At 43.8% G+C, this 18,689-nt stretch overlaps 1 protein-coding gene across 1 annotated transcript in view; it reads left to right on the plus strand.

Moving 5' to 3' along the window:
- Positions 1 to 14,768: 14,768 nt before the first annotated feature.
- Positions 14,769 to 18,689, plus strand: part of LOC110531178 (protein piccolo-like) — a 111,312-nt gene continuing 107,391 nt past the window's right edge. Inside the window, exon 1 of the mRNA XM_036986945.1 lies at positions 14,769 to 15,065. Within this exon, the coding sequence (XP_036842840.1) occupies positions 14,893 to 15,065 (173 nt within the window). The 5' untranslated portion in view covers positions 14,769 to 14,892. The remainder of the gene's footprint in view (positions 15,066 to 18,689) is intronic.

An 18,689-nucleotide genomic window follows, 5' to 3' on the forward strand; every position in this document is an offset into this window, starting at 1 on the left:
TTTCTGAGTAAGTCTCTAAGAACACACCTGAATTGAACAATATTTGCCCATTATTCTTTAAAAAATCTTCAACCTCTGTCAAGTTGGTTGTTGGTCATTGCTAGACAGCCATTTTCAAATCTTGCCATAGATTTTCAAGCCGATTTAAGTCAAAACTGTAAGTTAGCCAGTCAGGAACATTCAATGTTGTCTTGGTAAGCAACTCCAGTGTATATTTGGCCTTGTGTTTTAGGTTATTGTCTAGCTGAAAAGCAAATGAATCTCCTAGTGTCTGGTGAAAAGCAGACTGAACAAGATTTTGCCTGTGCTTAGCTCCATTCCATTTATTTTTATCTTAAAAAACACCCCAGTCCTTAACGATTCAAAGCATACCCATAACATGATGCAGCCACCACTATGCTTGATAATATGGAGAGTGGTACTCAGTAATATGTTGTTTTGGACTTGCCCCAAACATAACACTTTGTATTGAGGACAAAAAGTGAATTGTTTTGCCACATTTTTTGCAGAATTACTTTTGTGCCTTATTCTGTATAGGCTTCCTTCTTTTCACTCTGTCAACTAGGTTAGTATTGTGGAGTAACTACAATGTTGTTGATCCATCCTCAGTTTTCTCCTATCACAGCCATTAAACTCTGTAACTGTTTTAAAGTCACCATTGGCCTAATGTGAAATCCCTGAATGGTTTCCTTCCTCTCCGGCAACTGAGTTCGGAAGGACGCCTGTATGTTTGTAGTGACTGGGTGTATTGCTACACCATCCAAAGTGTAATTAATAAGTTCACCATTCTCCAAAGGGATATTCAATGTCTGCTTTTGAAAAAAAATGTTTTTACCCATCTACCAATAGATGCCCTTTGCAAGGCATTGGAAAACCTCCTTGGTCTTTGTGGATGAATTTGCGTTTGAAATTCACTGTTCGACTAAGGGACCTTACAGATAATTGTATGTTTGGGGTACAGTGATGAGGTATTCATTCAAAACTCATGTTAAACACTATTACTGCACAAATAGTGAGTTCATGCAACTTATTATGTGATATGTTAAGCACCTTTTTACTCCTGAACTTATTTAGGCTTTCCATAACAAAGGGGTTGAATACTTATTGACTCAATACATTTCTGTGAGGAGCAACGCTGTTAGAGACAAGAAGCAGGTACATGGAGGGAACATTTAATTATCAACGGACATGGAACAGGACAGCGTCTGGACATGAACACATAACGACATTAATGCAGACACAGGGAACAAACGGGGGAGCAGACAGTTATAGACGGGGCAATCAACAAAGGGAAGGAGTCCAGGTGAGTCCAATGAACACTGCTGCGCGTAATGATGGTGACAGGTGCGTAATGAAGGGCAGCCTGGCGCCATCGAGCGCCGGAGAGCGGGAGCAGGCGTGACAATTTCAGCTTTTCATATTTGTATTAATTCGTAAAAAAATGTAATTAAAACAATTTCACTTTGATGTTATTTCATCAATGTTAAATTCAGGCTGTAACACAACAAAATGTGGACAAAGTCAACGGGGGTGAATCATTTCTGTGGGCAGTGCACGTCAAATGCAAATGGCCTTTTCACATCGACTCTTTTCCCCCTCTGTTTATTCTTTCCCAATATTCTGTTCTATGTTATGATGGCACATTATCTGTCTATAATCTGCAATAACTCTTCTATCAGCTCAAATGCAGTCAGTCAACCCTCTGTCTGTCTCCCACTCCCTCAACAGGAATCTGAGGGGTTGTGAATGTAGCGGCAGATTGAGACCAAAATATGTAGCCAGAGAGCTAAAGGCCCTGAGCTATGGAACTTGTTCCAATTTCCTGAGGAGCCTTCGGTTCTCCTTCCCTCACTGCTCCACTGATCCCCCTACATCAATCACAACGAGCCCTGGCTAGCAGTCAGTCAGGCATACAAGCTCTGCAATGTAGAGTCAGCAGCATTGCAGCACCAGGGCCTAAAATTACCCCCAGCCCAGCCCACCCCAGTCTAGGTTATCCTCGAAGAGATGCTGTCCGTTCTTCCATTTCAAGCCTCTGTCAGTGTTCTGTGGCTTATCATGTTTTGATAAAGCAGGGCCCATTCTGACAGTGGTCTCACTGCACCCAGATCTGAAAGAGAGGCATCATACCCTCCTGCCATTACAGGATTATTGTATTATTTTGGTAGGCCTAAACAGGGCCACCTTTCCTTATTACATATTCATTCAGGTGATAAGCTTATGTTCAAGAATGCAACCAAATCACAGACACTCATTATAATGGTTCTTATATTGTGGTATTTCTAAAGAAGTATGATACATGTCGACTGGTTGTGCAGGCTTTTGCTCCATCCCTACGTGAATACAACTAATTGCAGGATCGGTTGTGTTAGATTAGGAATAGAACAAAATCCTGCAGGAGGGTAGAGCTCCAGGAGGAGGGTAGAGCTCCAGGAGGAGGGTAGAGCTCCAGGAGGAGGGTAGAGCTCCAGGAGGAGGGTAGAGTTCCAGGAGGAGGGTGGGCCAACCTTGTCCTACACCAGCTGATCACATTACTGATGATGCTGTTTGCAGCTATTAGTGCAATGACAGTATTCATCCACTAGATGGAGTAACTCACCATGGCCATTTTCCTAGTGCAATCTGAGCACCAAACATGCTCTCATGCATAGGAGGTTGGTGGCACCTTAATTAGGGAGGACTGGGCTGGTGGTAATGGCTGGAGCGGAATCAGTGGAATGGTATCAAATATATTCAAACTTTTGGTTTCCATGTGTTTCATGCCATTCCAATTGCTCCGTTCCAGACATTATGATGAGCCATCCTGCCTTCAGCAGCCTCCACTGCTTTCATCTAAGCATAGACCGCGTTGCTTTTAAGTTGGGTCATTATAACAAATCCCTTTTGGAGCACAGCTGGAAATCATAAACCTATAGGAACGAACAGAGCATTTTACCCTTGATAATTCCGTGTGCTTGTCTTCTGTAAGTAGACCCCAAATGAGTCCCTGCTTATGTATCCGTGGTGCCATATGCTGTTTTACATAAAGCAACACTTGAAAAATGAAAGGAGAGCCGCACACTCTAGGAGCTCAGATGCAATAACTTAATAACCTAATGACCAACGCTTCGACAGACACTCTGCCTTCATCAGGGTATAAAGCCACAGTCTGATGGCGTGTTTTACATCATCCTGTGAGTTGTTTAAAATCCTTTACAGAGTTCCTATAGGGCTGAAAATGACATATTAAGTACCACATGGCTGTTTTATATGTTGTTTGTGTGATGCCATATTACCACGTTTGCCATTGTTTTCTGTCTCAGATCATCGGCTGTTGATCATCTGGACAGATTTCAGAAATGAGGACATGGTAATATTGGTCTTCACCTCAGTTGACCTAACAGACATTGACCGAACAGACATTGACCTAACAGACATTGACCTAACAGACATTGCCAAACCCCACCTCCCTCTCTTCTCACACTACCCTTGTAGTTTCAGAGTGTGCCTTGAAGTCAGAACACACTCTGAAATGCCACAAACGTCATCAAATGTCGAATAGCCTTCAACACAGTGCCCACCGAGTCTCTGAAAAGTTACGAGGCCAACGTCTCTCTGTCTCTCTCTGTCTCTCTGTCTCTGTCTCTCTGTGTGTCTCTCTCTCTCTCTCTGTCAATTCAATTCAAGGGGCTTTATTGGCATGGGAAACATGTGTTAACATTGCCAAAGCAAGTGAGGTAGATAATATACAAAAGTGAAATAAACAAAAATGAACAGTAAACATTACATATACAGACATTTCAAAACAATAAAGACATTACAAATATCATATTATACATATATATACAGTGTTGTAACGAAGTACAAATGGTTAAAGAACACAAGGGAAAATAAATAAGCATAAATATGGGTTGCCCTTTTCTTGTGGCAACAGGTCACAAATATTGCTGCTGTGATGGCACACTGTGGAAGTTCCCCCAGTAGATATGGGAGTATCAAAATTGGATTTGTTTTGAAATTCTTTGTGGATCTGTGTAATCTGAGGGAAATACAGTGCCTTGCGAAAGTATTTGGCCCCCTTGAATTTTGCGACCTTTTTCCACATTTCAGGCTTCAAACATAAAGATATAAAACTGTATTTTTTTGTGAAGAATCAACAACAAGTGGGGCACAATCATGAAGTGGAACGACATTTATTGGATATTTCAAACTTTTTTAACAAATCAAAAACTGAAAAATTGGGCGTGCAAAATTATTCAGCCCCCTTAAGTTAATACTTTGTAGCGCCACCTTTTGCTGCGATTACAGCTGTAAGTCGCTTGGGGTATGTCTCTATCAGTTTTGCACATCGAGAGACTGACATTTTTTCCCATTCCTCCTTGCAAAACAGCTCGAGCTCAGTGAGGTTGGATGGAGAGCATTTGTGAACAGCAGTTTTCAGTTCTTTCCACAGATTCTCGATTGGATTCAGGTCTGGACTTTGACTTGGCCATTCTAACACCTGGATATGTTTATTTTTGAACCATTCCATTGTAGATTTTGCTTTATGTTTTGGATCATTGTCTTGTTGGAAGACAAATCTCCGTCCCAGTCTCAGGTCTTTTGCAGACTCCATCAGGTTTTCTTCCAGAATGGTCCTGTATTTGGCTCCATCCATCTTCCCATCAATTTTAACCATCTTCCCTGTCCCTGCTGAAGAAAAGCAGGCCAAAACCATGATGCTGCCACCACCATGTTTGACAGTGGGGATGGTGTGTTCAGCTGTGTTGCTTTTATGCCAAACATAACGTTTTGCATTGTTGCCAAAAAGTTCAATTTTGGTTTCATCTGACCAGAGCACCTTCTTCCACATGTTTGGTGTGTCTCCCAGGTGGCTTGTGGCAAACTTTAAACGACACTTTTTATGGATATCTTTAAGAAATGGCTTTCTTCTTGCCACTCTTCCATAAAGGCCAGATTTGTGCAATATACGACTGATTGTTGTCCTATGGACAGAGTCTCCCACCTCAGCTGTAGATCTCTGCAGTTCATCCAGAGTGATCATGGGCCTCTTGGTTGCATCTCTGATCAGTCTTCTCCTTGTATGAGCTGAAAGTTTAGAGGGACGGCCAGGTCTTGGTAGATTTGCAGTGGTCTGATACTCCTTCCATTTCAATATTATCGCTTGCACAGTGCTCCTTGGGATGTTTAGAGCTTGGGAAATATTTTTGTATCCAAATCCGGCTTTAAACTTCTTCACAACAGTATCTCGAACCTGCCTGGTGTGTTCCTTGTTCTTCATGAAGCTCTCTGCGCTTTTAACGGACCTCTGAGACTATCACAGTGCAGGTGCATTTATATGGAGACTTGATTACACACAGGTGGATTGTATTTATCATCATTAGTCATTTAGGTCAACATTGGATCATTCAGAGATCCTCACTGAACTTCTGGAGAAGTTGCTGCACTGAAAGTAAAGGGGCTGAATAATTTTGCACGCCCAATTTTTCAGTTTTTGATTTGTTAAAAAAGTTTGAAATATCCAATAAATGTCGTTCCACTTCATGATTGTGTCCCACTTGTTGTTGATTCTTCACAAAAAAATACAGTTTTATATCTTTATCTTTGAAGCCTGAAATGTGGCAAAATGTCGCAAAGTTCAAGGGGGCCGAATACTTTCGCAAGGCACTGTATGTATCTCTAATATGGTCATACGTTGGACTGGAGGTTAGGAAGTGCAGCTCAGTTTCCACCTCATTTTGTGGGCAGTGAGCACATAGCCTGTCTTCTCTTGAGAGCCATGTCTGCCTACGGCGGCCTTTCTCAATAGCAAGGCTATGCTCACTGAGTCTGTACATAGTCAAAGCTTTCCTTAATTTTGGGTCAGTCACAGTGGTCAGGTATTCTGCCGCTGTGTACTCTCTGTTTAGGGCCAAATAGCATTCTAGTTTGCTCAGTTTTTTTGTTAATTCTTTCCAATGTGTCAAGTCTTTTTGTTTTCTCATGATTTGGTTGGGTCTAATTGTGCTGTTGTCCTGGGGCTCTGTAGGGTGTGTTTGTGTTTGTGAACAGAGCCCCAGGACCAGCTTGCTTAGGGGACTCTTCTCCAGGTTCATCTCTCTGTAGGTGATGGCTTTGTTATGGAAGGTTTGGGAATCGCTTCCTTTTAGGTGGTTGTAGAATTTAACAGCTCTTTTCTGGATTTTGATAATTAGTAATTATAATAATTAATTATAATAATTATAATAATAATTATAATTCTTCTATATATTTCCCATTTGAGTCCATAAGTAGTACAATCTGTGTCTTGTGTTTGTCCTCAGTGGGTGTGGGGGGGTTGTCACAAGGGCTATCATGGTGGCTGACAGGGGGGGTGCTCAGAGGGGGTGAGAGCCTCTGGGCTTGGGGTTCTTCATTTGTCTGTTCTGCTGTGATGTCGACTCTATGGTCAGGGTCTGGTGTGGACTGTTCTGCTGTGGTGTCGACTCTATGGTCAGGGTCTGGTGTGGACTGTTCTGCTGTGGTGTCGAGACTTTTGTTGGGTGCTGAGGTGGGCTGTTCTGCTTGCTTCTCTGTGGGGGTGGCCACCTCTCTAGTGGGTTGTTCTCTGTCACACGCCGTCCCCCTCAACTTCTCCTCCATCCCCCTCACGCTCTCCTTCATCCCCCTCAATCTCTCCTCCACCAGCAGTCTAATACTCTCCTCTAGTGCTCTGTTCTGCTCCTCTTTCTCCTGTTGTATTTGTCTCACCACTGTCCAAAGTGCAGATATGTCTCTGTCCACCTCCAGCTCTCCGGGTCTGGTTAAGGGGCTGTTGTTGTGCTGGACTGTTGTCTGGGTCTGTGCTGACTGAAGTGTAATCACCTGCTGTTCCAGCTCCACCTGCCTTACCTCCGGCTGGGTGAATTTGTCCTTCATTTCAACGAGGGAGTGGTAATCTGTGCTGGGAGGTTGACTCTCCGCTGGGGGTTGCTCATCTGTGGGGTTACATAATGAAGAGGTCTGGTCTGACCCGCTCGGTGTGGGGGTATCTTTATCAAGGGAGAGCTTCTCCTGCTGGGCTAATTCTTTGATTAGGTGAAAGTCCAGCTGAAATTGTTTGTGGTTACTCTGTACCATTACTGTTCCGGATTTATAGATATTTATATTACTTAACTCAGAGTCCTCGTTATCAAGTATTCTGAGTTTCCACCCCTCGTTAACCCCCCCTCTCTTAACAAAGGGGTAGTGTGCTAATATAGCACTGTGCCATGCCAGGGGATGGTTTGTGTGGAAGATAAGGTTGCTGATGTTCCCATTTTTGTAATAGTCAGCAAAAAGTGTCTCTTGATTTTCCATAAGGAGCTTCATTTTGTAATATTTTCTTGCCTTATCATTCTTTACATGCAGAGGGTACTGTATTTTAATTACCTCTGAACAGCGGGAGGGAGCTTCTAAGGCCTCTCCATTTGGTTGGGGTAGACTGTGTGACTCTCCTGCCATTGTTGGGCTAATGGGCTTTGACACCTCTCACTTGACACGTCAGTGCTAGTTGAAGCTGTATCAAGCTTGGTAGAATTATGTTAGAATTCAGTCCTTATAAAGTAATGTTGTGTATTTTTCTTCTTGGCTTTAGGAAATAAAATATAGTTTCAGACTAAACATTACTCACTCAATTCCAGGTTGGATGGTGTTTTCAGGTTTCTGTTGTTTTCCAGAGAATTTGCTGTATAGGGTAATAAATCCTTGGTAGTTGTGAACTTTCCAAGTGATTCCGTAATTCCGTCCAAAATCAGGTTGTAGGTTTTAAGTTTTGATTTGAAGTAGGGGTTATGTTGAAGAGGGTAGAATCCAGTATGTGTTCCTGACAAAAAAATCCAAGTTTATCTAACTCCTAATCTATCTTTTTTAAAGAAAATGCTGAAAAATGCAGGAGCTCTGATCCTGACCTCTGCTCTGCTCTGCTCTCTCTCTCTGTCTGTCTCTCTCTCTCTCTCTCTCTCTCTCTCTCTCTCTCTCTCTCTCTCTCTCTGTCTCTCTCTCTCTCTCTCTGTGTGTCTCTGTGTCTCTGTCTCTCTCTCTCTCTCTCTCTCTCTCTCTCTCCCTCTGTCTCTCTCGCTGTCTCTCTCTCTCTCTGTCTCTCTCTCTCTCTCTCTCTCTCTCTCTCGTTGTCTCTCTCTCTCTCTCTCTCTCTCGTTGTCTCTCTCTCTCTCTCTCTCTCTCGTTGTCTCTCTCTCTCTGTCTCTCTCTCGTTGTCTCTCTCTCTCTCTCTCTCTCGTTGTCTCTCTCTCTCTCTCTCTCTCTCGTTGTCTCTCTCTCTCTGTCTCTCTCTCTCTGTCTCTCTCTGTCTCTCTCTCTCTGTCTCCCCTGTCTCTCTCCTCTCTCTCTCTCTCTGTCTCTCTCTCTCTCTCTCTCTGTCTCTCTCTCTCTCTCTGTCTCTCCTCTCTCTGTCTCCCCTGTCTCTCTCCTCTCTCTGTCTCTCTCTCTGTCTCTCTCCCTGTCTCTCCTGTCTCTCTCTCTGTCTCTCTGTCTCTCTCTGTCTCTCCTCTCTCTGTCTCTCCTGTCTCTCTCCTCTCTCTCTCCTCTCTCTGTCTCTCTCTCTCTCTCTGTCTCTCCTCTCTCTGTCTCTCTCTCTCTCTCTGTCTCTCCTCTCTCTGTCTCTCCTCTCTCTGTCTCTCCTCTCTCTGTCTCTCTCTCTCTCTCTGTCTCTCCTCTCTCTGTCTCTCCTCTCTCTGTCTCTGTGTCTGTCTCTCCTCTCTCTCTCTGTCTGTCTCTCCTCTCTCTCTCTGTCTGTCTCTCCTCTCTCTCTCTGTCGGTCTCTCCTCTCTCTCTCTGTCGGTCTCTCCTCTCTCTCTCTGTCGGTCGGTGTCCTTTACATTTCAGGTGGATTAGGCCTGGCTATATGCCATAGCCTACATGGCTATAATGCCTATGGGCAGGCATTGTCACAGGGCTTATTCTGAGAGGCATATTTAACTCTATACAGTGTATCTATGGCTCTGTTCTGAGTGTCCCTCTGGCATCCCATCCATGCTCCTCTTCTGGATTGATTAGGCTTTCCTAATCAATGCTCAAACTGATATGATGGATATAGACTGGGTGTTCTGTGTTTGAAGGGCCTATGTGGCAATGTATTGATAAACACGACTGCCTCATTGTACTGTAGTGAAGGTGGTCCAGTCATTTGGAGTTTCAGGTACGAGGTTCTTTTTTTTTTTTTTTTTTACGGACAAGTAGATTCCAGTGATAGGCCTACTGAGGTCCATTGGGACCTGTACAAATGAAAATGCCAACAGAGAGAGAATCTTTAGCTTAGCTCATTTCTAGCATCACAGGAGGGATCTGTTCATTTAGAGACAAAGCTGTCTCGCTGTAGTCTAGTCTGACTGTGATGGAATGGGGAGAGGGGGATGAGATATGCGACTGGCAGACAGGCACTGCCCAGCCTCTGGTCTTCTCTGTGGTCCAGGGAACAGGTGGGCAGCCAAAGTGCTGATCAAGGCTGGCACACTGCCAATCAATCATCCCAGCCCAGCCAATGGGATTCATCCGTCCGTGCCGCCTGAGGTGGAGTGTTGGCACATGGCTAATTTTAATCTCCTTAAGTATGCGCCATTGCCTCCATATCGTCAACGCAACGGGCTAGGCTGCCTGTCAGAGTGACTGATAACGCAGGTTGTCTATCCAAGACGCATTGGTGGCCATGCAAATTATTTGTTGGGTTTGGATCAGAATAGCAGCTCTGATGGTGGCTGGAAGGAAGTTTAGGGAAAAAGTTATTGTCTTGTTTTTTTAGCTACAAAGGGATTTGATCAGCCTTGAACTGGGACTGTAACCTGTCAGGATTTATTCATCTATATTATTGGGGCTCTGAGGGCTTGGTGTCACAACAGAAAATGTTGCTCTCACCCTGCAGAAGTGGTGGAATGCGCACTAATAACCTGGACCAGAGCTAGTCCTGCATTTTTTTATTTATTTAACTAGGCAAGTCAGATAAGAACAAATTCTTATTTACAATGACGGCCTACCGCGGCCAAACCCTAATGACGCTGGGCCAATTGTGAAAGCACCCAATGGGACTCCCAATCATAGCCGGTTGTGATACAGCCTGGAATTGAACCAGGGTCTGTAGTGACACCTCTAGCACTGAGAAGCATTGCCTTAGATTGCTTAGACTGCCGCGCCAGTTCGAGAGAGTTGTGTCCAGTTTTTTGAGTAGGAAAGGTGTATGGAGATACTTTTTGCCATTAATATCAAGCAGAGCTTCTGAAATCAAGAACAAAATTCTTAGTATTGCAAATTAAAAGAATGGCATTGAAAGCAAAACATAAACCCCAAAGTATTGAGAGCAAAAATATATAATACAGCAAGGATCTTTTTTTATGGGAGAACAAATGAATTGTAGATAAATGTAAAACAAAGCTTTCAGCGAAACATGTTTAATTATAAACAATTGAGATCAAACGCCTCCCTCTTTGCCTGCATTTTTTAAATGTTTTATGTTGGTTACATCATCACCCTGGCTTGTGCTTTCACTGCCTTCTCCATACATTCCAGCAGGATACCACCTGGCAACCCACTGCTGGTTTTTCTCTGAAGTAAAGCAGGGTCAGTCACTGGATGGGAGACCAGATGTTGCTGGAAGTGGTGTTGGAGGGCCAGTTGGGCACACTCTTCCCTCTGGTGTTAATATCAAATCCCAATGCCCCAGGGCAGTGACGGGGACATTGCCCTGGCAAGGCTGCTGTCTTTCACATGGGACGTTAAAAGGATGTCCTGATTCTATGTGGTCAAAAATATCCCTTGGCACTTATTGTAACATGAGGCTGAACCATTACTCCAAAACTGATTGACCAAAGGAGATGCTTCCTCTAAACCCGCCTACACAGAATGGATTGATTGATTGATTGGATTTATACATCACCTTTCTAATCAGGTAATCAAAGAGCTTTTACATAGTAAAGGGAAACCTCACCTCATCCACAACCAATGTGTGGCAACTATTTTTTTCCGGAATGCTCACCACGCAACAACTAGCATGGTTGAGAGGTGAGGAGTGATACAGTGGGGCAAAAAAGTATTTAGTCAGCCACCAATTGTGCAAGTTATCACACTTAAAAAGATGAGAGGCCTGTAATTCATCATAGGTACACTTCAACTATGTTAGACAAAATGAGAAAAAAAATCCAGAAAATCACATTGTAGGATTTTTAATGAATTTATTTGCAAATTATGGTGGAAAATAAGTATTTGGTCACCCACAAACAAGCAAGATTTCTGGCTCTCTGCTTAAGCCAGTAAATGTCCAGGCCCGTCTGAAGTTTGCTAGAGAGCATTTGGATGATCCAGAAGAAGATTGGGAGAATGTCATATGGTCAGATGAAAACAAAATATAACTTTTTGGTAAAAACTCAACTCGTCGTGTTTGGAGGACAAAGAATACTGAGTTGCATCCAAAGAACACCATACCTACTGTGAAGCATGGGGGTGGAAACATCATGCTTTGGTGCTGTTTTTCTGCAAAGGGACCAGGACGACTGATCCGTGTAAAGGAAAGAATGAATGGGGCTATGTATCGTGAGATTTTGAGTGAAAACCTCCTTCCATACCTCCTTACATCAGCAAGGGCATTGAAGATGAAACGTGGCTGGGTCTTTCAGCATGACAATTTTTATTTTATTTTTTTTATTTCACCTTTATTTAACCAGGTAGGCTAGTTGAGAACAAGTTCTCATTTGCAACTGCGACCTGGCCAAGATAAAGCATAGCAGTATGAGCAGACAACACAGAGTTACACATGGAGTAAACAATTAACAAGTCAATAACACAGTAGAAAACAAAGGGGGAGTCTATATACAATGTGTGCAAAAGGCATGAGGTAGGCGAATAATTACAATTTTGCAGATTAACACTGGAGTGATAAATGATCAGATGGTCATGTACAGGTAGAGATATTGGTGTGCAAAAGAGCAGAAAAATAAATAAATAAAAACAGTATGGGGATGAGGTAGGTGAAAATGGGTGGGCTATTTACCAATAGACTATGTACAGCTGCAGCGATCGGTTAGCTGCTCAGATAGCTGATGTTTGAAGTTGGTGAGGGAGATAAAAGTCTCCAACTTCAGCGATTTTTGCAATTCGTTCCAGTCACAGGCAGCAGAGTACTGGAACGAAAGGCGGCCAAATGAGGTGTTGGCTTTAAGGATGATCAGTGAGATACACCTGCTGGAGCGCGTGCTACGGATGGGTGTTGCCATCGTGACCAGTGAGCTGAGATAAGGCGGAGCTTTACCTAGCATGGACTTGTAGATGACCTGGAGCCAGTGGGTCTGGCGACGAATATGTAGCGAGGGCCAGCCGACTAGCGCATACAAGTCGCAGTGGTGGGTGGTATAAGGTGCTTTAGTGACAAAACGGATGGCACTGTGATAGACTGCATCCAGTTTGCTGAGTAGAGTGTTGGAAGCCATTTTGTAGATGACATCGCCGAAGTCGAGGATCGGTAGGATAGTCAGTTTTACTAGGGTAAGCTTGGCGGCGTGAGTGAAGGAGGCTTTGTTGCGGAATAGAAAGCCGACTCTTGATTTGATTTTCGATTGGAGATGTTTGATATGAGTCTGGAAGGAGAGTTTGCAGTCTAGCCAGACACCTAGGTACTTATAGATGTCCACATATTCTAGGTCGGAACCATCCAGGGTGCTGATGCTAGGCGGGCATGCGGGTGCAGGCAGCGATCGGTTGAAAAGCATGCATTTGGTTTTACTAGCGTTTAAGAGCAGTCGGAAGCCACGGAAGGAGTGTTGTATGGCATTGAAGCTTGTTTGGAGGTTAGATAGCACAGTGTCCAATGACGGGCCGAAAGTATATAGAATGGTGTCGTCTGCGTAGAGGTGGATCAGGGAATCGCCCGCAGCAAGAGCAACATCATTGATGTATACAGAGAAAAGAGTCGGCCCGAGAATTGAACCCTGTGGCACCCCCATAGAGACTGCCAGAGGACCGGACAGCATGCCCTCCGATTTGACACACTGAACTCTGTCTGCAAAGTAATTGGTGAACCAGGCAAGGCAGTCATCCGAAAAACCGAGGCTACTGAGTCTGCCGATAAGAATATGGTGATTGACAGAGTCGAAAGCCTTGGCAAGGTCGATGAAGACGGCTGCACAGTACTGTCTTTTATCGATGGCGGTTATGATATCGTTTAGCACCTTGAGTGTGGCTGAGGTGCACCCGTGACCGGCTCGGAAACCAGATTGCACAGCGGAGAAGGTACAGTGGGATTCGAGATGGTCAGTGGCCTGTTTGTTGACTTGGCTTTCGAAGACCTTAGATAGGCAGGGCAGGATGGATATAGGTCTGTAACAGTTTGGGTCCAGGGTGTCTCCCCCTTTGAAGAGGGGGATGACTGCGGCAGCTTTCCAATCCTTGGGGATCTCAGACGATATGAAAGAGAGGTTGAACAGGCTGGTAATAGGGGTTGCGACAATGGTGGCGGATAGTTTCAGAAATAGAGGGTCCAGATTGTCAAGCCCAGCTGATTTGTACGGGTCCAGGTTTTGCAGCTCTTTCAGAACATCCCAAACAATGATCCCAAACACACCGCCCGGGCAACGAAGGAGTGGAGGTCCTGGAGTGGTCCTGGAGTGGCCTAGCCAGTCTCCAGATCTCAACCCCATAGAAAATCTTTGGAAGGAGTTGAAAGTCTGTGTTGCCCTGCAACAGCCCCAAAACATCATTGCTCTAGAGGAGATCTGCATGGAGGAATGGGCCAAAATACCAGCAACAGTGTGAAAACATTGTGAAGACTTACAGAAAATGTTTGACCTCTCTCATTGCCAACAAAGGGTATATAACAAAGTATTGAGAAACTTATTTTTTTCCACCATAATTTGCAAATAAATTCATTAAAAATCCTACAATGTGTTTTTCTGGATTTTTTTTCTTCTAATTTTGTCTGTCATAGTTGAAGTGTACCTATGATGAAAATTACAGGCCTCTCTCATCTTTTTAAGTGTGAGAACTTGCACAATTGGTGGCTGACTAAATACTTTTTTGCCCCACTGTATATACAAATTAGGTGGCTATGATGGAATACGGCCAGTTTGCCAATTTAGCCAGGACACTGGGGCTAGCACCGCTACTTTTACCATAAGCGCCACGGGATTTTTAATGACCACCGAGGGTCAGGACTTCTGTTTCACATCACATTCGAAAGACGGCACCCTATGCAGGGTAATGTCCCCATCACTAGCCTGAGGCAATGGGATTTGACCAGCAACATCCGATCTCCCTCCCAGGGACTAACCAGGACCAACCCTGCATAGGTTCAGTGGCAAAACCACAGTGGGATTTATGGTGGAGTACTGCTGGAATGAATAAAAAAACGTGCAAGTACAAAAATACATCGCCGAAGAAAGGGAACATTGAAGAAAAATGTTTAACTGAAAACGAATTGTCTTGCATTAATTTACAATTAATTTACTCTCGCATTTCTTAATAATTTTCTTTACTATTTGTTTGTTGCTCTCAACACTTCTGGGTTGATGTTTTGCTTTCAATATCATTATTTTTCTTTGCAATACTAATACTTTTGTTCTCGACGTCATAAGTTCGGCTTGATGTTAAAATGCCACGAAAGTAACTCTAGACATCTGCATCCTACAACAGATCATCCCCCCCAAGATATCCTCTAGGCTGTCTCTCTCCTCCAAGAACCGGGAGATACTTCTGATATAAGAACGCGCACGGCAACCTCGGCGTCAGCAGCAGAGCTCGTGCCCTGGCTGTTTCTCGCCTCCGTCTGTGCGCGTGCCCCATGCAGGTCTCTGGATCGGAGGTGATGATGGCGTTGGAGGAGCAGCATCGCTGAGTTCGCTCCTCTGAGCCTTTGATATTATTATAATTATAACAACGGTCGAAATACAATTACTCGCCTCGATCTCCTAACCAGAAAGGATGGGGAACGAAGGGAGCATCGAGGGAGGCGGACAACCCGGGGAACCGGGCTCCATCTCTATGGCGGGAGCGCCTGGTTCCATTTCAGCACCACTGGGCTCTGGACAGCTCAACAAGCCCGCCAATGGTGCTGCTGCCGGGGGAGGAATGGGTGGCGGACCGGGAATTAATAGGTAAGACCTGTCATTAGCAACGGTGCAGTTGATGCCGAGTATTTGACAAATGATAGATTTGATATCCTTGTACACTTGACATTGTAAATTATGCTTTACATCATTTATATCGTCAAATACTCGTGTTGTGTTGTAGTCAGGGAAACGATGCTGTTAGGCTTTGGCACTTGGTTTTGTGATGCTTTTACGATTTAATTGGCTTTTGCCTAGCTGTTGGGACCTGTCATGGGTAGCGTTACCCCTTCATCAACTGCAAAGTCATTGGTAAAAAAAAAAGTATGTAACATTAAAATAAATGACCACTGAATTGTGGCTTATTTTGAGGTTGTCATGAAGGATGCTCGAGCTCATTCGTTTCTGCATGGGCGCTTGCAGAGTAGGATGCTTTTGTTGCTGCTTTGTGTGTGTGTGTCTGTGTGTGTGTGTGAGAGAGAGAGGGAGTGTGTTGTTTAGCCTAGTAGTATGTAGGCTATCGTAAGACATTGAAGTACGTGTCGCCACTCTCTCGATAATGATGTGCAAACGACCCCATCTTCAGATTCTGGATGTTGTGTGTACCAGCTCGCATCAGTGTTGGGATGGCTGGCAGAATGACATTCATTGGTAATGCATAGCCTAACAAATATTTAATTGAACATGCATCGAATAATCAGTCCTTTATATTATTTAGATTTGTGCATTGTGTTGTAGAAAGACAGACATATTAATGGCTTGATAATAATGTGTAGCTTAACACAGCATATCCGTCATTATATAATAGGTTAGATAGCTTCGAAAGGATGACAGCTCGTAGCTGCTGCAGGAAAATGACATTTCTGCATTTGAAATGAAATAAATTCCAAGTATTGACACACAAGAATGTTATTATGTAAAGTCCCAGTTGATCATAACGGTGGCGGGTTGGTATAACGGCATAATAAAAGTCCATGTGAACCTATCTAGTCACGTGCAGCGTGAATTGGCTCGTCACTCTTTTGCGCGATTATCGCTCTATTGGTGGTTGTATAGTTAGAGGTGATGTGTTAGGCTTGTCCCCTGCTAGGACATTTGGACACGAGTGTGACTGTGATATGACAACACAGCATATTTATTTTCCCCCTATTTTGTCACCTTCGTCTAGTCTTGTCATCACATTTTACAAACTACAAATCACAGTGACTAACTGTTCTGGGTAATAAGTAGGCCTACTTGGTCTGTGTTGAGATGAGGTGTGAAAGAGCTAATCATGCTACTGTGTGTGTGCATGTGTTAGGATGTGGGCCTACGTGTGCTCCCTGTAGGGAATGGGCCCCAATTTTCATGTTCATTATGACTGACACATAGACCGTGTGTGTGTGTCCAACCTGGCCTCAGGGTGTCGACGAAACATAGTATATGTACATTTGATTCCCTCCACATAGTATGATATGTTACATTCGGTACGATATGTATGAATTTGTGGATGTCCGTCATCCATTTCATACGATATGCTACATCCTGCAATTGGTATGATACGTTCCAAACTCTAATTCGTACAATATGTTACAAATTGGAACGAGGTATGATATGTTACGAATTCGAATTTGTTGTGGCTATTGGCTAGGTGGCTAATGTTAGCTAGGCTAGAGGTTAGGGATTAAGGTTAGGGGTAAGGGTGAGCTAACAAGTTAAGAAGTTGCTAATTAGCTAAAATACCAGAGTTGTCCATGACTTGATTCAAAAGTGCAACTTTTGGGCTGCTAGATGTTCGAGTTAAACAAGGCATTTGGAAAGTATTCAGACCCCTCGACTTTCTCCACATTCTGTTACGTTACAGCCTTGTTCTAAAATGGATTCAATTGTTTTTTTCCCTCATCAATCTACACACAATACCCCATAATGACAAAGCAAAAACAGGTTTTTAGAAATGTATAAGAAATAAAAAAAACGGAAATATCGCATTTACATAAGTATTCAGACCCTTTACTCAGTACTTTGTTGACTCACTTTTGGCAGCGATTACAGCCTTGAGTCTTCTTGGGTATAATGCTACAAGCTGTATTCATGGAGTTTCTGCAGATCCTCTCAAACTCTGTCAGGTTGGATCGGGAGCGTCGCTGCACATCTATTTTCAGGTCTCTCCAGAGATGTTTGACCGGGTTCAAGTCTGGGCTCTGGCTGGGCCACTAAAGGACATTCAGAGACTTGTCCTGAAGCCACTCCTACGTTGTCTTGACTGTGTGCTTAGGGTCGTTGTCCTGCTGGAAGGTGAACCTTTGCCCCAGTCTAAGGTCCTGAGCGCTCTCTCTGTACTTTGCTCTGTTCATCTTTCTCTCAATCCTGACTAGTCTCCCAATCCCTGCTGCTGAAAAACATCCCCATGATATTGGCCAGGTGATGAGCGGTCCCTGGTTTCCTCCAGACGTGACGCTTGACATTCAGGCCAAAGAGTTCATTGTTAGTTTCATCAGACCTGAGAATCTTGTTTCTCATGGTCTGAGAGTCCTTTAGGTGCCTTTTGGCAAACTCCAAGCGGGCTGTCATGTGCCTTTTACTGAGGAGTGGCTTCCATCTGGCCACTACCATAAACGTCTGATTGGTGGAGTGATGCAAAGATGGTTGTCCGTATGGAAGTTTATTCTATCTCTACAGAGGAACTCTGGAGCTCTGTCAGAGTGATCACCGTGTTCTTGGTCATCTCCATGACCAAGGCCCTTTTCCCCCGATTGCTCAGTTTGGCCGGGTGATTTGCTATAGGAAGAGTTTTGGTGGTTCTAAACTTCTTCCATTTAAAAATGATGGAGGACACTGTGTTCTTGGGGATCTTCAATGCGCAGACATTTTTTGGTACCCGTGCCCAGATCTGTGCCTCAACACAATCCTGTCTCGGAGCTCTACGGACAATTCCTTAGACCTCATGGCTTGGTTTTTGCTCTGACATGCACTGTCAACTGTGGGACCTTATATAGACAGATTTGTGCCTTAACAAATCATGTCCAATCAATTGAGTTTACCACAGGTGGACTCCAATCAAGTTGTAGAAGTATCTCAAGGATGATCAATGGAAACAGGATGCACCTGAGCTCAATTTCGAGTCTCATAGCAACAGGTCTGAATACTTATGTAAATAAGGTATTTCTGTAAAAAAAGGGAAGGGGTCTGAATACTTTCCGAATGCACTGTAATCCTACCCATCCTCCCTAATCAACCAGCCTCTGGGTTTAGGATATTTACTAGCTCATACCAGTGACAAACGTAGCTAGCTATTTTATTGATATGGCAGTATACCAACAAAATCCAGAGATCCTAAGATCACAAAATACAATTTCCCATTGAGAAAAATCCGCAATCCACCCCTCCATAGAAAGCATGGCTCTGGGGGCTTCTCTGAAATGCCCCCAGATCCGAGATCGGATCCATGGCTGAAGTGTTGCATAAACCCACACTCGGCAGGCTGAATAGAAAACTCTCCCGGAGCCACAGAATAGCCGGATTACCGCAATTATACAGTAAGTGACCTCCGTTGCTGTCAAAACTGTTCTTTCACATAGGTTTGTATGATCTATAAGACGACAGCATCAGCAGTTAGCTACCAACAGCTTGCAGACGTGTTTACATTTGGTTAGTTTTATTAGTGTTATTCTCACGGTATTTGCTGTTGCTGCT

The sequence above is a fragment of the Oncorhynchus mykiss genome, chromosome 9, assembly GCF_013265735.2.
Source record: "Oncorhynchus mykiss isolate Arlee chromosome 9, USDA_OmykA_1.1, whole genome shotgun sequence".
NCBI classification, from domain to species: domain Eukaryota; kingdom Metazoa; phylum Chordata; class Actinopteri; order Salmoniformes; family Salmonidae; genus Oncorhynchus; species Oncorhynchus mykiss.